Source organism: Asterias rubens, chromosome 8 (assembly GCF_902459465.1).
Source record: "Asterias rubens chromosome 8, eAstRub1.3, whole genome shotgun sequence".
NCBI lineage: Eukaryota > Metazoa > Echinodermata > Asteroidea > Forcipulatida > Asteriidae > Asterias > Asterias rubens.
This window is the reverse complement of record NC_047069.1, coordinates 19,794,577-19,821,534: the sequence shown is the minus strand read 5'-3', so window position 1 is coordinate 19,821,534 and position 26,958 is coordinate 19,794,577. Positions and strand designations below refer to the sequence as shown.

The window sequence follows — 26,958 nt, the reverse complement described above, 5'->3', positions numbered from 1 at the left end:
TAATCCACTTTTTACTTTACTTCAATTAGTAATATTATTTTTGAATACAAACTTATTGTAGTTCATCCTTTGTGTTGCGAGATTTTTGTTCATAAACCACTTTATCTCGAAATTGTGTTCCTAATTATCTAACAAAACGCTTTTATTTACGGTTTAAATGAAGAAACCACGGCCACAATAATCTAAGCAAGTCTCCCGCGTACTCGCGAACAATGGGACCAATTAAAGTGTTCGAATTTGTTTCTTTCGAAACAATGTACGTGGTACCAAAGTTGTCCAAAATGTTCGAGGAGACTTTGCATGAAGAATATTAAGAGCGTGTCCGAACCGGCGACTACGGCTAAAGCTATGGCTAGATCAGTGCATCTGCCAGTGTTGCAGTATAGGCAGACGCGCATGATCTAGCCGTAGCTGTAGCCGAAGTCGCCGTTTCGGTAATTGTGTAGTTCATAATTTCACTGCGCTCTAATATACATTGACAGCCTGTACGTCGTGTCTTGCCCCAGCTCTGCGTCGGGTAGAAAAGAGACCCTTGTCTGTTTGTGTTGAAGTGGGTTTATTTATTCCAATCTGTTTGCAATACAAATTATTACTCAATGTGGGTGGTGCATGTGACCGCTAGCGATTCGAGAAAATCGAAAAACAACGATAACGGCTAAGTGGTTTTTGTTTGTTTTTTATCGCTCTTTTGCGGAGGCTAATATCTCGCTAGTTTGCTTTATTTCGAGTTCATGCTGACAGATTTCCCCATGAGATCCAAATTTGAACTTTCAAACTGTTACTCTCTAGTTTTCTGTAAATGTGGCTGGCTGTGTTTTTACATTCCAAGGCGCTACGCTCGGGATCAACTCAACTGCAACCGGCCTGATAATCTAACCAGAAACAACCTCCCTCCCACCCATCTCACTCCCCCATAGATTGCTCAAGGGCACAGACTTACCTCTTCTTATCAGATGATGAGGGGTGGCTTACGGCCGCCCTCATCGGTCAGAGTTCACCTGAAGGCCAACAAACAAACACCCGCACTTGTTTGGGTGTGAAAATAATTTATTTTGAAGAGGAAAGTTTGCTATTGGTTTCACACTTTTCTCTTCTTTAATCTCTCTAGTGCAGCGTTTCTCCCTAATAGTGGTGCACCGACCAAATGCCAGTTAAAACGCTTGAGGGCCAGTCCCAAAATCCCCCTCTATGAGTGGTCCTGCTGGCTTGTGGTCCCATTAAAGATGTAAATCATCTTTATGAACAATTCCAGCCGCTGAAAAACCTAGTAGTCATTCAATGAGTGAGGAGTCACCTTTGCAAGGAACCCCCTTAGGAATTTGGATTAATGCTTGTTAACGAATTGAGATGAGACTAAACCTATTACAGTCTCTACCATCGATTCGAGTGCCCTTTACAAAATGTCAGAACACCTCAGGGCAGAATGGTGTCGTCCACCTTCTCCTAAAAAAACACCCGCCCACTCCCCGTTCGATCGTCGTCGTCATTTTTGTCATCGTCATTTTGTTGTGTCATCGTGGTGTCTCCCGATGACTGCCATCGCCTCCCCTTGATGGTTTGGCTCTCGCTCATGTTTGTTCCGAAGTGTACTTAGCCAAATGTCATGGCTTTGCTTGCCGCCGAATTATGTGCTTATACGATCACCATTCTCCGCTTACGTGCAAGCATAGCTGCAGCTAGAGTTCCATGCTTCCGTAAGCGCCGCTTATTTGCTTATATACGGCAAGCAGAGCCGTGAAATTTGACCCAAGCTCTGGGGCCGATTTCACTAACGTCTATGTTTGCGATCATCGCTAACACACTTGCGATGAGATCGCAAACCTCAAAACCATCGCAATTGCGATGTCGCTAATTCTGCGTTTCACTAAAGTCATCGCAATTGCGATGACGTTAAAAGGGGAATAAAGTTTTTGTACGAGGCTAATAGTAGTGACCTTTGACATCCCGCAACAAAATCGTCGGTCGTCGCTCGAAATGAAATGGCACGGTGCAGTTTATATGTAAGTCGTTGTCATGTTGGTGCATACGGACTAATGTGGACGATGTTTAGGCAATCATTTACAAAGGGTTAAAGCATTTATAGGCCTACGGCCTCTTTTATAATTTTAGATTTTAATAAACAGTTTTCGTAAATCTGTTGTAACGGTGGGATTGATGAAAATTCTGACATATCTGTCTAATAATATAGCTTCACATTGTCAATTTGCCAATACATCACACATTTTTTCTGAAAATTATGGTTAAAACAATCGAACCCGTATAGTATCTCCTGTTTACCGATATTAAGGGGCTCTTTGCTGCAGTTGCGTCGCTGATAGTTGTCATCGGCAATCTGAGTCTACCAGGTAAAAGACCGCAAGACTAAAATAATGTAGTGCACTCATTTTACTCTAAATCACGGGCAATTTATACGTCAAAACGTACACCGCTATAACTATAAGCACATAATGGCGCAATGTATCATAAGTTTGCGATGAACTTTTACTTTGCGACCACTAACATGTCATCGCAAGATTGTCATCGCTAAATAAAACTTTGCGACGAGTATATTCATCGTTAAGTTTTAGTGAAATCGTCGGCTAAAAATCCATCCCTAAGTTGCGATGGATTTTAGATTTAGCGATCGATTTCGGCGTTTGCGATCGATTTCGGCGTTTGCGATGACCAAAACGCGTTAGTGAAATCGACCCCAGGTGTTATTAGCAGCCGAGTGTTGGTTCGAATCCCAGTCATGACACCAACTTGTCCTTGATTAAGTTAACCATTAATTTTTGCTTTGTAACAAAATGGGAGCGTATTGCATTCTGCTCTATACCAACCAGGCTCCAAGTGGACCCGGGTCAATATCCCAATCAGTTCTTTTTCTTAGTCAGGCTGACTTGTTTACAGAAAAGAGATTCTAACTCAGGGGTCGGTCAGTTTGACCCATTCCTGTGCCATTTTGGCACAAAGTGTCATACTGACCCAGAAAATATTTCAGGCCGCATGGGGCCCCGGAGTCAGGGTCAAGTTTAGCCTTGAGTATTTAGAGTAATATTATAAACACCAGGGCCCAATTTCATAGAGCTGCTAAGCACACTAATTTGCTTAGCATGAAAATTTCTTCCTTGATAAAAACAGGATTACCAACAAAATTTCAATTTGTTGCATATTGCTTGTTACTGGTATTCAGCTGTTATTTGCTTATTCTGAAAATCAAGTGGAAATTTGGTTGATAATTATTGTTTTCATAAAGGAAGAAATGTCATGCTAAGCAAATTTTTGTGTTTAGCAGCTCTATGACATTTGGCCTAGATATGCCTAATACAAGATTTTAAATTTAGTTAGAATGTTGCTTTAGGATATTACAAGTACATGTATAGGCCTTTGTCTCGAAAAAATAGAAAAAGAACTTGAATAAAGAAGAACTTAGAAGCAGAATACATAAAACTCCCTGGATACTTTAAGCTAACGTGGGTGTGTAGCAAGAGCCCCAAGTTACTCCTTAGAGAGACGTTGTATGTGTGCATACTGATGACCAAAGAATCGCTGTAAGGTGTTTGTTTACTGTTCTAGTGTCATCCGAAGGCCTGCAAGTCCGCACGTAGTCAAAGAGAAGAAGGGGTGGTGTCTACCCGTGGGTGGTGAAAGGGGAGGGGGTTGTTATGATACGACCACCTCTGATAGCGTTCTTCGGTTCTGAAATTCAAAAGTTTTAATCTTAATGACTGGAATGACCCTTTAAAACGCATACAACTTAAAGAAACATCACATAATTGCGAACAAAACAGTTGCTGGCAGTGTAAACCTTTTATGTATTAAATCCACCATGTAATTTTTAGGCCTACATACATTTACAAACATGTAGAAGTTTGAGATCGATCGGCCATCTGGGTAACCGAGAAAAGAAGTTCCCGAGAAAGAAGTAATTTTCAAAAATGTAGATTTCGAGACCTCAGAATTAGATTTTGGGGTCCCGAAATCAAGCATCTGAATGCACACAAGTTCGTGTGACAATCGTGTTTTTTCTTTCAAAGTTATCTCGCTACTTCGACGACCAATATTGTGAGCTCAAATTTTCACAGAAATACAACAAGTGAGAAGACTGGTCTTTGACAATTACCAAAGGGACCATCGGTGCCTTGAAGGGAGGATTCTTCTTTGGTAATTACTACAACAACAAAAATAATGACTATAAATCGACTATATGCGTCTGTAGTTAATACATGTATAAGAGAGAGGGATTACAGAGAGGTTATTCAAACAAATTAAATAATATGAGAAAGGCTCCTGTGTGAAGCCGTAATTCTCAGATTGTGTATTTTAGTTACCAATTACTCTTTCTGCAAGGACACAACCAATCCTGTTTTTTTAGCGGTATCATTCCTAAACGAATACCGCATTTTGAAATAAAAATGCTCATATTATCTATAATACAACAATCAAGCGGTTCAGAAAGCAATGGTATGCTTTGCCATTAATGGACTTGAATATTCTTACACACATGCATGTAAAAGTATGGTGATTTTCTTTTCTTTCTTTTTTTTTTGGGGGGGGGGGATATCGACGAAAATCTGGAGCGATCATATTCAAGAAGGGGGCCATAATCCATCTGAGAAGCGTTTATGACAGTAACGCTTCTCAGATTCAAATTTTGTGGGATAAAAAGTGATTTACTTTTTTCATAACCGTAGTAGGTTTACTTCAAAGTGTATCCGTTTGCATTGTTCCTAAGTTTAAATAAAAGCACTTTTATAGCACTCTTGATGTTTAGTTAATTGCCTCATCATGCATTACACTTCTTCTTATTACCAAGTAATTTTACACCTAGTTTTCCGAGTCATTTTCAAATGTCAGTATATAGATCATTTAAGGCTCTTGAATATTCGGACACAGTGCACCCTAGGGTAAAGAGACGTCTTATACGAGTAGACACTACTTATTAAGTTGTAAATTAGCACAGAGAGGTACACTGCACTTTACCAAATCCACTCTGATCAACAGAATACGTGTACATTTATCTTATAATACAGCTGCGGGACAGTATTCTGAGAAAAAGAAATTCAAAATTAAAGAGATTCGTTTCACTGTTTGCAGTGGATTCCCAGCAGACGGCACTTGAATCCTGCAAGATGAATACGATTTGGAATACAAGAATCGCCACACACATCGCTCACGTACGTCCGTGAACGAAGGAAAGACGTATCGACCTCGTAGACCTACATTAGAAAGACGTTTCGTCATCTGAGACCTACCCGAAAAGAAATTAGTTCACTTTGAGGGCCACTCACAGACAACAAGTTACTGACGTCACCAATAGTTTACTTTTGAAAAGATGGTTTCTCAATTGACGCATTTTCCTTCCCTGAACGGTGAGGTTTCAAACATGTGGTGATTGTCTCCTTTCGAGTTAGTGTGTCAGGTGCACCTACCTATCCCTTGTATAAAAAAATATCATTGTTTGTTTTTGGTTTTAGGTGACATCATGAAGTGAGTTTCGTCCGGTTCCACCTCAGGTTCCACCTCAATTTCAACCTCGATGTCAAGTATCCAACGAAACGTCCATGTTCTTGTGACGTGTCGTGGCCAAACGAATGCATGTGGACGCTATTGGTAATTACTCAAAATAGTTGTTAGCATAAGAAACTTACTTGGTAACGAGTAATTGAGAACTGTTGATTGTATAAAACATTGTGAGAAACGGCTCCCTCTGATAATGTAATTTCGAGAAAGAAGTAATTTTCCACGGTTTTGATTTCGAGACCTCAGAATTGAACTTTGAGGTCCCGAAATCAAGCACCTGAAAGCACACAACTTGTGTGACACTAGGGTGTGTTTTCTGCATTCTCGCAACTGCGACGACCATGAGTTCAAATTTTCACTGGTTTGTTATGTTGTGCTTATGTTGCGATACGCCAGGTAGACTGCATCGGACTCCAAGTGTTTCAAGGGTCCAATTTCCAGAGCTATTAAGCAAAACGATTTTTAGCATGCAATTTTCATTGCCTTGACAAAAACAGGAACCAACCAAATTTTCACGGGATTGTCATGATAAGCAAACATAGTCTACCAGAAATCAACATGCAACTGAATGGAAATTTAGTTGTTAATCCTGTTTTTATCAATTGCTTGAAGAAATTTCATGCTAAGCAAATTGGTATGCTTAGCAGCTCTATAAAATTGGGCCCACGGATCAGTTATCTTTAGCACTGTTGGTAGCGGCTGCGGGCCACGATTTGACCATGGTTAGTGGTGCTCGGGTTTGACATAACAGCACCTACGCATTTTGTGATTGAGCCCCCCTACAACTAGTCCAGGTTCCAAGACCATTAGTGTTGCGTGGTCACACACAACCAACGTTCCGATTATGCACGGCAAAAACTGTACACGCTTGTAATGAACGAACGCTAGCGGGTGCTCTGTTTCTCTGATTTCCGGATCTCACCATCTAAATCAGAGAAACAGAGCGCCCGCTAGCGTTCGTTCATTACAAGCGTGTATAGTTTTGCCGAATACCAGTCATCTCGCCCCCCAGCAAAGTCGCCCACAACAAAGTCGCCCCCCAGCAAAGTCGCCAACTACAAAGTCGCCCCCAGCAAAGTCGCCCCCCAGCAAAGTCGCCCACCACAAAGTCGCCCCCTCACTTGCAAAGTCGCCCCCTGTCAAAGTCGCCCCCTGACATAGTCGCCCCCAACAAAGTCGCCCCCCGACACAGTCGCCCCCTAACAAAGTCGCCCAAGAAGATTTCACTAAGTGAGGGCGCCCTTTGTTAACGGTTTAGATTCAACCATTGGAGATTCCAGGCTTGGCGAATGCTCTGTCTTTTCGCTAGATAATTAATTAGCTATTTTCTTTTTTTTTATACTTTGAATTGGCCTTCTAATATTATGTAAATCTGTATCGAACATAGACAGTTTTCTGAATTAAATTAAGCATGCCAACCATTTAAGATTGTATACATAATTATTGCTGTGCATAATTTTTAATCCATACCGGAAACAAATTTTTATACCCAATATTTTTAGTTAATATTTTTAATCAATTTGTTTTAACAATAAACAATTGTTATGACTAAAATGTGATTTTGTCTGTAGGCCTAGTGATCGACTTAGGGTTTTAATTAAAGTAGGCAACCTGTCAACTTATCACAACAATAAAACTTAAAGAACTTCAAATAATGTATCAAAACACATCAGTTTAAGAGTTAACATAATTTTATTCAATTAAACAACATATAGACTATAAAAAAAGGTTTTATATATAATAAAAAAAACAATTAGAACTTTATTTAAAAGCAAATATGTAACCACCATAACTTTTAATAAATTCGCGAATAATTACCATTGCACAAACATTTGCTTCAACATGGAGGGGAAAAAATTAAACAAATTGAGTTTGAAGTTTACATCAACAAAAAACAAATAAATAAATGCAAACAAAAACAACCCATCAGTTACACGGAAATAACAAATATTTTAAAAAGTTTGAAGTTGGAAAAAGTAGTACATGTATTTAAAAAAAAAAAAAAAAAAAGTTTTGGAGTAGAACAAAAAATTAGAACTATATTCAAAAACAAATAAATAACCACAATAACTTTTAATAAATCCGCGAACAAAAAATTAGAACTTTATTTAAAAACAAATAAATAACCACAATAACTTTAAATCAATCCGCGAATCCGCGAACTTTTAATAAATCCGCGAACAAAAAATTAGAACTGTATTTAAAAAAAATAACATAACCACAATTACTTTTAATAAATCCGCGAATGCTTTGTCTTTTCGATAACCAATTAGCTAGTTTTCTGAATTTAATTATGGTGCATTGCCAAAAAGGGCGGCACAGCCACGTAACAGTTTCTTGGCACCGATTTCGCCGTTGGTGTAACTGTCCCAGTGTCTAGTGGGGGTGACGCGCGGCATCCCGATAGTGAATATTCCCCGCTAGTATAACTAGAAGATCACCAGAGGCTCGTAGTGCTGTGGTGATGACCAAGCATAGATGAATCACACTGGATTCACCAACTTAAGACAGTCCAAACTTCTCAAAATAAACACTCGTGAAATAATTTTCCATCACCCTCAGGTTCACTTCTGCTTGATAATTTATTTGATGCACCATGCACTGGGCGACTTTGTTAGGGGGCGACAGTGTCGGGGGGCGAATTTGTTGGGGGGCGACTCTGTCAGGGGGCGACTTTGTGAGGGGCGACTTTGACAGGGGGCGACTTTGTAAGTGAGGGGGCGACTTTGTGGTGGGCGACTTTGCTGGGGGGCGACTTTGTAGTGGGCGACTTTGCTGGGGGGCGACTTTGTTGTGGGCGACTTTGCTGGGGGCGAGATGACTGGTTTCCGTTTTACCGTGCATAATCGGAACGTTGGTTGTGTGTGACCGCGCAACACCAATGGTCTTGGAACCAAGACTACCCTACAACCTGTAGTTGGCCTGATGTACGTGTGATGCCTAAATTTTGAAGAAGAACAAAATTTGATTTATTTTATACTAGGGGAAAGGGAAGTGGAATTCGAAATGATTACCAAAAAGGAGCCAGACAGCTAGTGGACACTATTGGTAACTGTCAACGGCCAGTCTTCTCACTTTGTGTAATAACAAACCTGTGGAAATTTGAGCTCAATTGGTCGTTGAAGTTGCTAGATAATAATGAAAGAAAAAACACCCTTGTCAAACGAAGTTTTGTGCATTGAGATGTTTTTTTTCGAGACCGTCTCAAAATTCTTAATCTGAGGTTTCGAAATCAAATTCGTGGAAAATTACTTATTTCTCGAATACTATGGCACTTCAGAAGGAGCCGTTTCTCACAATGTTTTATACTATCAACCTCTCCCCATTACTCGTTACCAAGTTAAGTTTTATGCTAATAATTATTTTGAGTTATTACCAATAGTGTCCACTGCCTTTAAACGATTTAAATGCCATACAAAATGCATTATACCCAAAAGACTTAGGCCTATTTGGTTTCATTTTACTTTTTGTTTATTTTGCAGGGTCGTTAATTTCTGCCACCAATATTGTGTAGGAACAACTTCATTTCTTTCTTCCCCTTCTCCAGTCACTTGTTGTTTTTATAGGGAGCCTTAATTAATTCAAACGAAATGCCGTACATTGTGCAACCATACAAACGAAAAAGCCGTCCTCTAACTTTGTGGAGAAGATGCAGGGCGCCCTCTGCCGTCCAATGTCAAACAATACTTTGACCTATGACCGCTTCGCACTACTAAACAAAATTCTGTCGAAACTTGAGTAAGTTTGAGTTTTAATTTGACTCGTTTTTTCGGAGCAGTGGTTGCAACTAAGTTATTATTTTGATCGTTTCTAATCTCTGGGAGATTCATCCAGGACATCAGAATGCCGCTAATTAATAAATGTTGTGGTATGCAGCTCCGCACGGGAACTTACGTCTGTTGTTTGTACAGTATGGTAAGTCAGTAAATAATAAATAATAATAAAAGGGGGCATCCTAAGTAAAAGGGCCGGTCCTACTAGTACTACTTGCCGTCAACTCGCCGACTTGCCGTCAACTCGCCGTCAACTCATTTTCGTGCCGTCAACTCATTAAATTTACATGAACAAACTATAAAAAGGGGGCACGGAAGTGTTAAGTCTGGGCTAAACTACATATTTCTCATGGTTTTCGGTACAAATTCATTCACAAAAACGACTTTGTGTTGATAAAAAAAAAGTACCAGTCATTGACATCTTGGGCCAAGACTAATCATTGTGAAAAAGCAAGATGGCGGCCGACAGTTTTTTGGCTTCGAGAATTTTTTTTCACGAGAAAAAAAATCAATTTTTATTCCGAAATATGACCTAAAACTTACGCGAATGCTCTTTGAGCTGATACTTTACAGTTCTATGCTTCTTTTGTGGATTTTAAATGTATATTGGAGGAGTTGACGGCGAGTTGACGGCGCAAGTGAGTTGACGGCGAGTTGACGGCAAGTAGTAGGACCCAAAAGGGCCACTTTAAAAGTTTATCCCTCTCAATTTAGGCAAAATTTCATCCCTCACCTGTCTAGAAAGGTTGACAGCATGTATGGATATAGAGGAACATGCACTTTGACCTTCGACAAATTGTCTAAATCCTGAAATAATAATAAGATCAAGGGCTACGGTCATGACGGTGATAAAAACAAACATCTTTTTTAGTTGGGTCGCACCATGGAGGAATAAATCTCCATGGTCGCACGTACTAGTGATCACTCGTTTTACATGTTCAAAGCACCGTAGCACGTCCAGATCTTGCCAATGCCCAATTACAAGCTGGAAACTGAAGGCTCCACCCTACTCGGACCGTTGCCTTTGTTAAACGCTAAACATATTCATGTTATGTTCAATAGAGAACGCATCGTGCTACGGTGCTATCGTGCTACGGTGCTATCGTGCTACGTTGCTTGAACGTGTAAAACGAATGATCACTACTAAATACCGACAACTAACGACCCCCCACGACAACTCACGACAACAATTTTTAAATGCACTTTTACAGAACCGTTAAATATATATGCACAAGAGTCATATGCACTCAAATCATTTTCAAACTGTTGAAAAAATTGTATTTTTAATTGTAAAAAAAAGTGTTTTTTACCCGAATTTAGTAACGAACGGTAATATCCGCCATGTTGTCTTTCGATGCACTTGGACGATTCTATTATACCGCAGGGGTGATACAATATGCAAGATGATTATTAACTTTTTTTTGTTTTTTTACAATATTATAAAATCATTTACGTTTCCCCTTTTAACTTCGAATTCCAGAGTGGCGGCAGAGTTACTAACAAGAAAGAAAAAATCAGCAGCAAACCAAAACGAAAAAATAAAACTCAGCCCTCAGAAATTAACTCGCCCCCTGCGGTGTAATAGAATCGTCCAAGTACGTCGCAAGGCAACATGGCGAATATTTCTGATCGTTACTAAATTCAGGGTAATAAAAACACCTTCTTTACAGTTAAAAAAAACATTTTTTTCAACAGTTTGAATGTGATTTAGATGCATATGACTCTTGTGCACATACGTAACGGTTGAAGTTCATTCAAACGTTTTGTTAAAGTGCATTTAAAAATTGTTGTCGTGAGGGGTCGTGAGGGGTCGTGAGTTGTCGGTATTTAGTGCAACCATTTTAATTGTTTGTTTCTGTTGGAGTTTGCAAACATCCGGGGTCCACTTGAGTTTTTCTTTGTTTGTTATGTTATGCCCAGGTGTGCTTACCATCAATGACAATAATACATCTAATTTTCAATGTTACAAAAACAATCAAATTAGTAACACGTATCTTTTTATGCCTTGAGTTGCGATGTTATCGCAACTATTGAGTTTTATGCCTTGAGTTTTTCAGGAGGGTTACGTTATCGCAACTATTGTGTTTTATTTGTATGCTTGAGTTTTTCTTTTTGTCTGCACTTGCACCTCAACCAATGTGCGTGTATAGGCCTACTCCAGAGGTTTCTGCACAGTATTACACATGATCGATTCTTCTGATTGTGAAAGTTTGGGACCTTTTCTATTTTGTCAAACATTAGATTAGGCCAAGTAAAATAAATAACATTAGGCTTGTCCCCGCCTGTCTCGATTTTGGCGGCCGCACCAAATTTGTTTTGTTATTTGTTATTTAAAAAACAATTAATAAATAAAAATACATTAAAAAAACAATTATTGAAATCAATTTACATGTTATTGATAGCTATTTCAATTGTATCCTTCATTTTTATTGAGCAATCTCATCATCTTTCTTACATGTAGGCGTACAAAACATGCTATCACAATGCATACATTATGCATTGTGATAGCATTTTTTATGCCATAATGAGAAACTTGGTACTTTGAAATGTTTTGCCCTTCACGTTTGCATGCCACAGTTCTATGCACCAGGGCGTGATGCCACACACAGAGACTAACTTTGGAGCAAAAGCAAGAATAATTCTTTGGAAAGAATAACAATGTATCAAAATAGACACAGAAACACACACAGAATTTTAGGACATACAGATTATACTCATAAAACCATAAAACCATCTTCAAATACGATATGGCGGCCATCTTAGACATGGTGGCCATCTTGAAAAAAATAACAACAATTTCCAGAATAACAAATAACAAGGACCTCCCTCACCAACTTTTTCAAAAAGTCTGGACGAGCAACATGTTATTTATTTTACTTGGCCTTAAATAATTTAATTTAAAAAAACAATTTGTGCATTAATTTGTGCATTTCACTTAGTCGCGGATCTCCATGAATCATATCTGTGTGACCCTTGCTCTAGCCTGGTTATGACATGTATGATGACTATAAATATTTATTTTTACCAAACCAAAAGGTATACATATGTTATAACTTGTTTCTTACACCATCCTATTTGGGGCCTTGCTTGCATACCCACATAATTAAAACAATAACTGTAACCAACAACAACACTACAGCAACAACAACACTACAGCAACAACAACAAAACACTTACGCCTAGATAGCTAGGCCTAGATAACATCTACATCTATGATAAAACAAAAGCCTTTTCAGCATCTAGACTTGAAGGTGTAGAAAGACAATGAAGACATTTCAGTTTTAGAAGTGGGAGGAAAACCCCAGAGAATTGTTCCAGTGAAAAAAAAAACAGAGTCAAGTAGGGACTGAAAAACCCAATCTACATAGTGCCCCCTGAAGGACTCAAACCAGGGTCCCCAGAGGATGAAGGTGAGGCAAGACATCACTGCGCCGTCCTGACTTCCCTGACATGATAATAAAGAAAGGTTATTTAACACTCAACGCTATTTCATGGTTCTGATTACCGTTCTGTTGGGCTATTTGAAACAGGGAATTCCGCGCTTACAATTCAAGCATTATATTTCACGGATAATTAGTAAAATAATATTCCCTGAAAAATGTTCAAGGAATGAGTTGACGAGAAACAATAAATATTCATTGGCCTCATCCTCACTGGTTTTAATAAAAAGTCTGTCAAAATGTCAATCCCCTGCAGTTTTTCAAATTTTCAATTGTTGTAAGAAATTTGTATATTATTTTGATTGCAGATTTACTCTCTGGCCGCTCTTGGGATTGCCGCATATGGAATAAGTAACTACCTAGTGAACAGTAAGCGTAATTATAATTTTCTTAATTTCAAGATTTAGAGGGGTACTAAGTACAGGCTTTAAAATGTTTTCATTGACTTTAAAAGATTTTCCAATGAAAAGGCCCTTTGCAAAATGAAGAGGCCTTGCCCTCTCACAGATGAAACTCCAGGCCTGTCTAATAAAAAACTAAAAAGTCGAAAGTCCAAAGTTATAGGTAAATAGGACGAGTAACTCGTCCAGACTCAAGATCTAGTCTTAAGTCTTTGTGAAATCCACCCAAGGGCGACTAGGGTCGAAGTCGCAACTTTGTATTGCTATGCCACTGGACATTGTCCAGTCGCAACTGCCATCCAACAGATAGGGTTTGAGCTGTAGAGTAAGCTTCTGTTCAATAGATGATGTGACCTGTGACATCACATGTTTACAAAAGAGCCACAGAGCCTGGATTTCCTGCAGGCATGATTTGTACACAGCTCAAAAGAAAATGGAAGAAAACATAAAATCTATATTTAATGGAGATTGCACTGTCTAATTCTTATCAACTTTTGTTATGATGAAAGGGGGCACATCTCAAAACTTGTCCAGCTTCTACTTTCATAACTCTTGGTTTTATGTGGAAATTACAACACAAAATGCCAACTTTCCCATAATTATGACCAGTGTAGTATCTTGCCTACCAGAATTCTCAAAGAATGTACAAGGTCACACTTATTGTAAACAAGGTTCACATGGTCTATATAGTGAGGAAGGATCCTGGCATCGATTTCACAAAGAGTATTTAGGAGTTGCATAGCTTAAGCCTAGTCCTAAGTTAGGACGAGTAAACTCATCCTATTCAAGATGAGACTAGTCTTAACTCTTTGTGAAATCTACCCTGGTTAATTTCTTGAGGGAGTCACATTTTAGGGATAATAAACAAGGAATTGAAATGCTCTAAATCTAAAGAATAAACAGTTAGGCCTTGTTTGTAGTCAAAAAAAGGGTCAACGTGTATAAAGGCCGGACCCTGTACTCAATACAATTGCCCTGATCTTGTTCCCAATGGAATTAATTACACGTCGGAGAATTACAAATTTCTCTTAAATTATTCAAAAGTCAAGGAATTTACAAAGCTCATCATAACAAAAAATCAGACTGTTAGACTTACAAATTGTGTGGATAGTAGTCATTAAATGTTGCGTACGTCTTTCAGTTGTTTTAATTCAAATAAATTTACAATCTTTAAGGGGGCACTGTCTTCAAGATCATAGTAAGCTTGTGACTGCACCTAGAAGTACATTAAAGGGACACGTTGCCCTGGATCAGGCGTGTTGGTCTTTTGAAAAGCATTTGAAACCGTTTGTTATGATATTGGTTAGATAGATAATTCGAAAGCAGAAGATAATAATCTACACAAACATGCCTCAAAATTTGACGTTTTTACTTTAACGTTGCAAACTAACACTGTCGGCCATTTTATGGAGTCCAAATTTTGACTCGACAAAATGGCCGACCGTGTTGACTTTTAAGTTATCTATCTCACCAATGCATTTTATAACAAACAGTTTCAAACCCTTTTATTAAGACCAGCTCACCAGATCAGCAACGCGTTTCTTTAACCAGCTATAAATGTGTGCGTGCACGCACTGGTCGTCACATCAAAAAGGGTGCCATCAATATTATTTTGAGATGTGATGGCAAGTGCTGTGCGTACAGACCTTGGCCCAGTTTCATAAAGCTGTTTTAGCTAAACAAATTCTGCTTTTAGACAAGTTTCTTTGCTAAGCAAAAATTGAATGGTGGCACCAGTCACAACAGAGTAAACTGAAAGTGATTTCGGCTGGTAACCTATTTCTGGTAAGCAATTCTTTTCTTTGCTTAGAAAGTGTTTAGCCTGTGCTTACAGGCTTTACGAAATTGTGCCAAGCTGGGCCAAATTTCATAGAGCTGCTTATACATGTTGTAAGCACAAACAGTAGCTAAGCACATCAAAATTATGCGAACCTGGTTACCAGCCAAACTACGATGTCACTTGTAACTACGATGTAACTTGTACAATCTGTGACTGGTATCCTGCTCGTTTCTGCTAAGCAGACATTTTTAAAGCAACATTTTGTGCTTTTAAAAGCAGCTCTAAGAAAATCAGGCCCTGCATTGACCATAAAAACTATTCCAAACACTGATTGTAATTTATATTTTGCTTGATATGGAGATAAGCTCTCCCTAAACATTGCTAATCACTTTTTGCAATTTGCAAAGATTTAATGATGTCTCTCTTTTAATTTGAAAGTCCAAACAGCACACAAGTCGCTACAGGCTTTCAACTTGACGTCCATGGAAATGAACACGGCTGTGAGCATGGAGGCCCGAGTTCTTTACATCGCTAGCTGTGTGGATATCGGTCTGTACGCTCTTCTAGCCATTGTTACTATGCTGGTCTTGGTGGGACTCTGCAGAGTAAGTTTGGAGCATTTTTTAACCCTCCTACTGTTCTGACCATTCACAAAATAATCTAAGGTTTTTAATAGGGAATAAAAGGGTAGCTACTAGTTCTTTCACTGTCGTTAAAAACAGTCATGGTCGAATTGCCGTGTGCGGCTCGGGCTTTTATCACACGGCAATTCGACCATGCAAGGTTATAAACGACCGTGAAAGAACTAGTAGTACCCTATCATTCCCATTCATAAATACCTTTTTGCTTAAAAGGCGTCAAAAAGTAAGAAACTCTGTAAAACTTATCCGTTTCCGAGTGCTTGAGCTCTGTATGTTTCCACCTCCATGGTATGTTCAGTATACATATTACATGTACGCTGTCTGTGCGCAGGTGTTTTCCGGTTCCATTCGTGTGCATGCCCGTATAGTCTTGGTGCATATTCGCTGGTTTTTCTTTCACACACAGCGCGGCCGACTCACCGACAGCGCCTGCATTGCCCGTAACAAGAATCGTCTAGCATCAAGACCAGCGCGGAGTCTCCGCTCACAACCGGTTATAAACAAAGGTTTAAACACCCCCACGTGACGCGCTCTCCACCAATAGGAATAGCAAAACTGTCTGAGGTATTTATGAATGATAGATTATCTATGCTTAAAAAAAACTTTAAAAACACTATGCCAACCTGCAATATGAACTCAAGTGATGAATGCATCTACACAGTACACAGTCAACCCTCCTACTGTCTGACCATTCATCATCATCCACTGTGGTTTTGGATTGAAACTATGCCAACCTGCAATATGAACTCAAGTGATGAATGCATCTACACAGTACACAGTCAACCCTTCAACTAGTTGACCATTGAATGTCATCCACCTTAGTTTTAAATGATGGATGCACTATGGTACTTCAGGGGTCAAAATTCAATTAAATTGGTACGAGCCAATAGGATGTTTGCGTTTACATTTATGTTTACGTTTAAACTCCATTCATAAATACCTCCGACAGTTTCGCTATTCCTATTGGCGGAGAGCGCGTCACGAGGGGGTGTATAAACCTTTGTTTATGACCAGTAAAAAGTGTTGAAACATGGGCGTGACCATTGGTGACACGCGAACTTGCACACTGCTTATAAGACAGTTTCTTCATTCCTATTGGTTGAGAGCAACGGCCGGGACAGTTGTGCCACATCACGTGATACGTGCGACGCGCACATCATTCCCTTATAAGGAGTTGTTAACCCGAGGGTGGCTGAGGGCCTTACCAATTCATAGCTGGAGAGGTGTTGTGTTGAAAGAAATCATTGAACAATTATAATTTTTGCATTTATTTTACTTTTTGACCAAAAGTGTTGCTGTTTTTTGACCGTAAGGTATTTATGAATGAGAATCAAAGTGTGTTGAATCGGTTTTCAACTAGTGGTTTAAACCCGCCGAGTCCCGGTTCTTGATAATTTACCTTGACTTCGTCTCTGTAAAATTATGAAGAACCAGGCCTCGTTGGGTTTAAACCACTAGTTGAAAACCTCTTCACCACACATTGATTCCCTTATTTATGTTGCTATCACGACAGGATCCTTATGCTCAGGTGATAGGCCAAGAGTGCTTCTATTGTTGGTGTTGTGTACATCAACAACAAAGTGCTATCATCCAAGTAAATGCAATGTTATGTTGTTCATGCATCTAAAAAGCTCACAATCAACCCGCCTACTATCTGACCAATACTATTTATCTACTGTGGTTTTAACTGATAAATGAACTAAAACTTCTCTGTACAAAAACGTACCGAATATCTTATTTGGAATGTGACAAACATTTGTAGATTTTGGCAAAAAAATTGCACTTGAATGGAATCAAACACTGGTGATCAGCATTTTTACACCGTTTTTGATGTGAGGTTCAAAACAGACTATTTTCTGAGCCTTCCACATTTTCATCAAACATTTTTTTGAAAATGAATGGCTCTTGCAACTGAAATTGACTTTTGAGCCCCTCTTTAAAGGATTCGGGTACTTTTTCAAAGTGTCCACAGATTTACATTAAACTTACATGGTTTGAAGATAATGGTAGTTTAAGCTTCCCTTCAATTATTACTTACTGAGGTTCTGTAGTTTTTGAGTAAAGAGTAAAACAAGTCACAAAATAATTTTGTCTCTAGGAAGACGAACATTATTTTAGCTTGTAAAATCCCATTAACCAGTTATGATATTATACCAGAACCATAGCATAACTGGTTTTTACATGCTAAAACTGAGATGAAAATTAATTGTTTTAATAATTTCTCAAAAAGTACAGCACCCAAGTAAGTCAAATTTCAAGGGAAGCTTTCTACTTTCATTATCTTCAAACTGTGTAAGTTTATTGTAAATCTGTGGACATTGTGTTTTGTGTGAGGAAAAAGTACATAGACCCTTAAAAATCAGCAGCTCGAAAATTACACTCTCAAATTGTTCACTGTTTTCATCTGCAGGCGCATAAGTCTTTCGAGTGCAACAACACGTAGGGCGAAATGCGCATTTTTTTGTAACAATCATTTGTGCATTTAGATTTTTTAATGTTATGAATTGTTTGGGTGGCACCAATATGGCCATTAATAAACTTTTTTCTTTTATCAAGATCCTCTCGGGAATTTGGCTTGTGGGATTGATTTGAAAATTTGTAATAAAAGCAGTCTGTACGTCATAACGTTAAAATTATGCATTGCACTTTTGTTCCAAGTTGACAACAACACGTAGGAAGAAATGCATTAAACAATTTTTTTTGTTTTAATAACCATTATATTAGCAATTGAAAAGTGAGAGAAAATCATGCGCTTGATTAAATGTATAGCCCGGGCCTGATTGATACTTCACGGAGGTAACAAAGGCGATTGCCTCCATGCCCCCTCGTCATTGCAATAGTCAACTTTGTGAGTCGTGTTTGGACGCATTAAGATTCTTAATGAGGGTTTTTGGTTGACATGTCTAACATTTTCTTTTAAATTTTCCTGTGGTCTGGTAAAGGACACTTCTATAAGGAAAATGTAAGTTTGTATTGAAATCTTGCAAAGGGCACCACATCAAAAGCACAGGGCACCACGGCCAGCGATGTGGGTGCAGTGGGTCAATTCAAGGCCTGTATAACTATTAAACCAATGCTATAATCCATAACTTTGTGGCGTGTCACACCCTAGCGCTTAAGAGCAACGCGGATTTAATCTATGGTGTTTCTCATCCGTAGAGTGTGGGTTCAAGTCCCGGTCGTGACACTTGTGTCCTTAAGCAAGACACTTTAAACCATGATTGCTTTGTAAAGTTGGGTAGGTAGTGCTTTCTGCTCTACCAGCCAGGCTTCTGATGGATGGTACCCAAGCCTACATGTACATCCGTATGAACTGTAAAGGGGGTAACCCTGTTTCAGTCCCAGGAGTAGGCGGCAACAGCCCCAGGAAAAATAAATTATTTGTAGCCGTCAGGCCGTGCTATTTGCAATTTTTTTTTTAAATGTTTAAAAAACAATTTTGATTTCATTTTTGAATGTTTCATTCTTGTTTCTTCTCCAGCTGCAACGTTATTTCTTCATACCGTACCTGACTGTGATGGGAATGTTGACTGTTCTGCAAATCATTACCTGCTTGCTCTTCCTCATCGTCGTGGTAAGATGATTATTATTGTATATTTGGTTTGCGGTAAAACCGTATGTGTGTGTCTACTTGCCAGGTAGAGTTTGTTCTGTAGAGAACTGTCTTTCTTTATTCTACTACCGCGGAGTCAATTTTTTTCTGATTTTTTTGGAGACTTCTCAGTTCTGAAAAGAGCTCACCTGATTATTAACTACTCCGTGGGCGGAAGGTAGCAAATCAGCTGGGACTACTACTTAAGCTTATACTGTTTTGGGGGATTTTATAACAAATGGTTCCAAACGCTTTTCAAAGACCAACTCGACCAATCAAAGGCAACGTGTTCCTGTAAAGATTTTCTGAGTTTTGGCACAAAAACTCAGACCCTGTATTCACTTGACCCTGCATTGATCTTGCAATTCAACAAAGCACGATCAGATCGTGCAATTTCTGAAAAAGGAGCTTTCAAAGGGGGATCAAGCATAAGTGGGAATGGGAGGGCAATTAGGATCAAAGTGGAAACTATCTTTAACCATTTCACAACTAGGTGTGTTTACATTGAATTACTTGTGCGGCTTCTTTGGAAAAGGAATTGCATGAAGATAACAGGTGTTAGTTGTCAGATGAAAAGTATGTATTTGTTCTATCCTCTCTCTTTTAATATTAAAGCGCACATATCCTAGACACTAGATGAAGGCGCTGAACAATTAGAGAATTATAAAAAAAAATAAAAAAATAAAAAAAAATTATGAGCTCTGAACATGCTGAACAGTTCGGTCTTCAACAGTTTTTTGAATGTCACTATTGAGTTAGACTGGCGGATTTCTGGGGGGAGTTTTTTTCCATAGGTTGGGGCCGCTTTAACCAAAGGCACCCTGACCAACCACTTTCTTACAGATGGTGGGAGTAAGTGTTGTTGTGTTGTCCAGTTTACGGAGTCAGCTGTCACGATGATCAATGGAGAGAAGATTGTTGAGGTAGACAAGTGCTGAGGAGGGAAGGCATTTCCAGACAAAGAGCATTATTAATGAAGCATTCCAGTAATGCAAATCTTGGTATTATCTGAGCTTGAAGCCACACACACCACAGTTTGATCAGAACCATTTTTATTGAAATCAAATGAAAAGCAATTTATTAATTAATTTTCATCTGTTTGTGTAACTACAGGTCATGTTTGCATCACCGGTCAGTGTTGGGCAGCTGTTCATGGCGGTTCTGTTCACCTTAGTCGACGTAAGTAGTTTCCACAAACTTCATATTTTTTACTGCATTCTGAACATGTGATCATTATTAGTTTTGCATTCAGACTAGTATCAAGTATTGTCGCTGGGCTCAATTTTATAGAGCTGCTTAAATAGAAATAAGCAAAAATTTGCTGGATATCAGACACAGATTGTAAATGAGAAATGGCATTTTGGCTGGTAATCACATTTTTTTAATCATAATTTGGTCGTCCTTTGCAACTTGATTTCTTCGAAGCAGCTCTATGACATTATGGTTACACTGACAACTCATCTTAAATGCAGTGGACACTATTGGTAATTACTCAAAATTACTGTGAGCATAAAACCTTACTTGGTATTCAATGAGTAATGGGGAGAGGTTGATAGTATAAAACATAGTGAGAAACGGCTCCCTCTGAAGTAACGTAGTTATCGAGGAATAAGTTATTTTTCAAATTAGATTTTGAGGTCTCGAAATTAAGCATCAGAAAGCACACAACTTTGTTTGACAAGGGTGTATTTTCTTCCATTATTATCTCACAACTTCGATGACCAATGGAGTTCAAATTTTCACAGTTTTGATATTTTATGCACATGCTTAGATACAGCGAGCGAGAAGACTGGTCTTTGACAATTACCAATAGTGTCCAGTGCCTTTAAGGGAGAATGCAGTAAGGATTGCAAATAGTTTCTTACATTTTTCTGGTTGATGTTTTTTGGATGTACAGGTGCAGTGTTTGAGATGTGTTGGTTTGTACTACCGGGAACTAAGAGATGGCAGAGCTCAAATCAGAGCGAATTACTCTATCAGGGTCAGTATATAATAAGTCATCACCTGCGTGCGTGTGAAATACGGAAAAATATAGCACTTCTGCGCCCCGTATCCAACGCTGCGGAAGGGCGAGTTGAAATTACGGACGCAGACGCGCTGTTTTTTCCATTTTCCACGAGCGCGCGTGTGATACCAATTTATCTTCCAGCCTCATTAAATCAACCTCAAAGTTTAAAATTTCAGAGCATTATTTCATGACGAACAGCATGCACGCGCAAAGTTTGGAATGTAATTTTTTGCACTGACCGTATGCGGAGTGTGACACATTCACAATACGCAGAGTGCAATAAAAAAACTGGGAGTAGGTTATGGCTTATTATGACACTTTGGTTCGCGCATCTGATTGGAGGATTTGCGCGTACTGGAAGATAAACAATACTAATAAAAAATAATAATAAAGACATTTGTAAAGCGGCTTATGCAAAAGCCTCTGAGCACCTAAAGATACAATAAAAAATACAATGAAGGAAAGGTACAGTTACAAAAAAGCAGATTACAAATAAGCAGCTTCAAATGAATGAGCTTTTTAACAGAGACTCATAACAGTGTAATAAACTAGCCTGGCGAATATGCACGACAAAAATATTCCAAAGAAATGGTGCTGTGTAAGAAAATGATCTGTGGCCATAAAACAATAGAAGAAGTTCTTGTAGTTGAAAGCAAGGACTGTTAAAATGATCGTAAAGTCCGAGGAGGGGAATAATGGTGAATATATGTCATAAGCCGTGTTCACATTGGACTTATTTTGGGTTAACTAACCCAGCAATTGGGTAACCATTTTAAGTCCAGTGCGAACAGCCCAGGAAGTTTCCCTCCCAGGTAACTTACCCAACCTGAATGGGTAATTTAATCGACCAACGTCTGCCCGGTTAAATTGACCAGGTCAGTTTTACAGAGCTAGAAAGTCCAGTGCGAACAAGGTCAGTGGGTGAAATAAAAGCTGTCCTGGTAAAAAGTCACATCCGGTCCCCCGACCTGGCCTCCGCACCATTTGATCGTCAGGTGACACGTACATATGTCTTAAGTTAGTCTATTAGTTTCCATGTTCGTGTCGTTTAGTTTACCCATTTCATTAATCCAATGAGGGATGCTGGTAAGTTTTACCTGTTGGAATGTTAACCATGGTATCGGTAAAATATTAGTCCATTGCGAACATGGCTTCAGTAAATAAATACTAAATAAATAGGTTAATGACTACAAAGGTTGAGAAATTTATGTTGTTTATACAGTTTGACCAGTTAACAAATAAACAAATGAATGAATGAATGAATGCTTTAATTCACTTCATCAATGTTAGTTTCAGCCAAGCTCTACACTCGGAGCTTTTTCTTTTTAGTATGAATTTACCAAAACCCCATTTTCAATATTTCTATTATATATAATTCCAAAGGTGCCCGAATTCAGCGACATGGAGAAGACGAGTGACATGACCATGGACTTCAAGGATGAAGAAGCCCCGCCCCCTTATTCCTCCCTCATCGGGGGTACCGACTAAATGGATCACCTCAAGATGGCGCTCTCTGGACAAAAGGGGGCAGCAGACTTGCCACGTAAGTCTGTTGTTTATCAGGTTATATAACATGCCCAGAACTCAACTAACCAAGGCTAAACTTATTATTTTTGTTATTCATTTAAAGTAACATTACAGAATTGGTTTTTGCTAACAAAACAGTTGCTGGCAGTGTAAGCACTTCATGTGATCCACTATTTGGTATTGTTTACATCCATTTTTTTTTTTTTCCCCTTGTCGTTTTTATGGTTTATTCTGTTTATAATTTATTTTAAATATATTTTCACAGTCGTTCATGGTGGTCTGTTTCTGTTCCCTATTTTATTTTACTTAATCTTCAATGTATGCTTTAATTTTCTTTCCTAAGATGATTCTATTTTAATTGTTAACTTTGTACATATCAGATTGTTTTTATATAGGCTATATGAATATTTCTTATTGTTTTTTTTAGTATCCTTTCCTGTAATTGGCGGCTCATCCGCTGTTGGTTTGGTCAATAAATATATATATATATACATAAACTGACAAACATACACTAAGTTTAAGGTCGATCGGCCATCTGGGTTAAGGGAAAATAGTGAAAAACCGATTACACATTTTCCTCGACATCCATAAAAAAACAAAATAAATAAAACGCTCACTGAGTGATAAACTCTAAGCGGGAAATTAGTTTTATTTATTTCTCATCAAATATGACATGTAAACTCGAGCCCTGGTTAAAATGTTTTCTTACCCAGTCTGCTGCCACCTAGTGTCTCTAAGTCTCAAGTTGCGGGAGAGTTTGATCGGCAGCGTTCCTTTTCTTTTTTACAGAAAAAAGGGTATATATTTTGTGTGTTTCTTTTTTAAAGTTTGTATATTTTTTATTTCTTTACCTTAATCACATTTTGCATTTTTTTAATCAGTGCATTCTCCTTGTCCCACCGTCGAAAATGACTAGTGTCATAATATTTACAATGTATTATGTAAAATAAACAAATTTAATAACATGTTACACTACAAGTTAGGAATTATAACTGTAAATACAGGTATTCTGGACTTTTTACGAAAAGAAACGATACTTTTCTGAAGGATTAGTAGTGCTGACAAAATAAGACAGAGTTTTATGTTTTGTGTGATCAATCCTTTAATGTCAATGTAGAAACTCGCCTATTGATCAAATAATGCAATACTTTGTCATAATAATAATAATAATTATAATAATAGGACTTGTAATGTGCACGTATCTACCCTGCTGGGTTTTCAAGGCGTAAAGATCTTTGAAACAAGGGTAAATAGAACTCTTAAGATGCCAGTCCCACCTTTGTTGCTGTTTTTATCAGTCGCATCTTTTCTACGGCCGCAAACACCTTGTAGTAGAATGTCCATAGCGACTACAAATCTGACCTTCATCCACTCAACCACAAAGGTCATGTAAAGGTCACGACCTGGATTGACAATTTTCTCGTTTCCAAGTAAAGGTACTTTATTAAATAATAATAATAATACTGGCTTCTTATATAGCACTTATCTCAATTCCTCAGTTATGCTCAAGACGCTTCAGTATTCAGTATTCAGTATTTTCCTGCAAGGTATGTGGGACTACGTTTGAATTACGAGACCTACTCCTTTTACATAGCACCATGTAATGGTTTACAAGTTTTGTGATGCAATATGCTGCCAAACAAACCAGGAATACCGGGCGAGCCCCTTTTCTTTTTGACAAATGCACTGGGTTCTTTTACATGAGTCAAACAACAACACACGGGACCAACAGCTTTACATCCCATCCGAAGGACGAATTGTCTATAACCAACTAATACTTCAGTGGGTTTTCCATGGTATCATCATTTTACCTCAAAGGTGGCGGTGGGCTGATAACTAATAAAAACCCATTAAAATAATTAAAACGGGCATTTATAGAGCGCTCTTACACAGGGTACCACAGCGCTTTTCCAGAACAGAACAATAAGCAAATAAATAATGGCACTCATAATGTTAAAACAGTTTGTCAGGAAAGTTTTCAGATGTTTCCAATATACCACAATACAAAGGCTTGTCTTGAACAATTTGACATACATGGTAGCAACCCTTCCTATAGTGTGAGGAATTCAAATTTAAGCGGTAATTTGTGACTTGGCAAGTCATGGTAACAGACAACATTCAAATCTAACTCATGTTAGTTTACTCTTGCAAAACTAGTGATGTTCGTTAGGTAATGAAGCGCATTAAGGGTCATGTAGATAAAGGGCAATATAACAACTGATTAGTATTTAAATTTGTCTTTCAAAATGTTGTGCAAGAAGCTAATGATAACATTGGGTTGAACAAAGAACAATTGACTAGAGCAGGATTCGAACCTTCGACCTCCGGATTAATGTGCCGATGCTCTAACCTCCTAGCTATATATTTCTTAACTAACCATGTTATACTCGAGTATGTTAATGTTTTTAAATATTACTCAGAAATTATTTTGTATGGCTGTAAATTCTGCTTGATATAATTAATGTTGTATTCAAGATTTTTTGGTATGGGGAAGGGGGCCTATTGTTAACTGCATCTGTCACCGTTTAAAGGCACTGGACACTATTGGTAATTGTCATAGACCAGTCTTCTCACTTGGTGTATCTCAAAATATGCATAATAACAACAAGCCTGTGAAAATTTGAACTTAATTTGTCGTTGAAGTTGCGAGATAATAATGGTAGAAAAAACACCCTTGTCGCACAAGTTGTGTGCTTTCAGGTGCTTGAATTCGAGACCTCAGCTGAGGTCTCGAATTAATTAGTGAGAATTACCTCTTTCTCAAAAACTTTGTTATCGTAGAGGGAGCCGTTTCTCATAATGTTTTATACTGTCAACAGCTCTCCATTGCTTGTTACCAAGTATTTTTTTATACTAACAATTATTTTGAGTAATTACCAATAGTAGCAAGTGCCTTTAAATTGATGTTTAAACTAAAGGTAGCAGTGGTTCACGCCTAATCTATCCCCAATGTTTGTATGCTGGTAACCACACAACCCACGCCCACTGCCCCCATCCATAAAGAAACATGTGCCCCTGTGACGAGTTCTCTTTCAATTATGTGATATTTTTACAATTCAATTGAGTCGTTGCTTGATAATAAAGGTTACACTTCAAAAGAGATTTGTTTAAGTACTCATTTAAATATGTTGTGTCAAACCTAACCACCCAACGCCCATCACAAATCCCTAATCCTAACCCACTAACCTAATCCCAATTTGACAAGTATACAAGGCTATAGCCTTGTACACATTTTCAGGCAAAATTTGATAAGTATACAAGGCCTTGTACACATTTTCAGGCAAAATTTGATAAGTATACAAGGTTTATAGCCTTGTACACATTTTCAGGCAAAAGTATACAAGGCCTTGTACACATTTTCAGGCAAAATTTGATAAGTGTACAAGGCCTTGTACACATTTTCAGGCAACATTTGATAAGTCATATAAGTATACAAGGCTACATAGCCTTGTACACATTTTCAGGCAAAAGTATACAAGGCATAGCCTTGTACACATTTTCAGGCAAAATTTGACGAGTATACAAGGCCTTGGACACATTTTCAGGCAACATTTGATAAGTCATATAAGTATACAAGGCTACAGCCTTGTACACATTTTCAGGCAAAAGTATACAAGGCATAGCCTTGTACACATTTTCAGGCAACATTTGATAAGTCATATAAGTTTACAAGGTTATAGCCTTGTACACATTTTCAGGCAACATTTGATAAGTATACAAGGTTACACCTTGTACACGTTTTCAGGCAAAATTTGCCAAGTACATAAGGCTATAGCCTTGTATACATTTTCAGGCAAAACCATTTTCAGGCAATATTTGCGAAGTACACACTGTGAATAAAGACGTCTAATAACAAGGATTATTTCTTTGCCTTTCTTTCATGATTAATTTATTACACATTATTCCTCTTGACTTTCAAAAAGCTATCAAATTTACGTGCATTACGTGCAAAACCGTCGTACCTCAAATTTGGACAAACGTTATCATCTCACACAAGAGCTTCTACGCGCAAATACATGAACTTCAGCACCAATTGGGTTTGAGTGCACATCCGGGATAACTAATACGTTTGCCCCGTATTTATATATTTGTTTTAAAGATAGGTATTTGCATTTACACAACAACGAAATGTACATAAAAAGGAAAAAAAAATAAACTTCAGTGTATATAAATAAAGTGACATAAAATTTATCATTATAAACAAGCATGAGTACTAGCTTCCGCAGTTGAATAAACCTCGTAATGCAAGCGCAAAAAACTCTCGACAAAACTATGACCACATAATTCGAAAAGA

General features: G+C 38.2%; 1 protein-coding gene across 1 annotated transcript; it reads left to right on the top strand.

Moving 5' to 3' along the window:
- The first annotated feature begins 9,207 nt into the window (after positions 1 to 9,207).
- LOC117293841 lies at positions 9,208 to 22,814 on the top strand. The gene is made up of 7 exons (XM_033776299.1): positions 9,208 to 9,417; positions 13,024 to 13,084; positions 15,335 to 15,501; positions 19,019 to 19,111; positions 20,243 to 20,308; positions 21,027 to 21,110; positions 22,521 to 22,814. Exons 1-7 carry the CDS (start codon positions 9,346 to 9,348, stop codon positions 22,623 to 22,625), a joined length of 648 nt encoding a protein of 215 aa, XP_033632190.1. The 5' UTR covers positions 9,208 to 9,345; the 3' UTR covers positions 22,626 to 22,814.
- Positions 22,815 to 26,958: the final 4,144 nt, after the last annotated feature.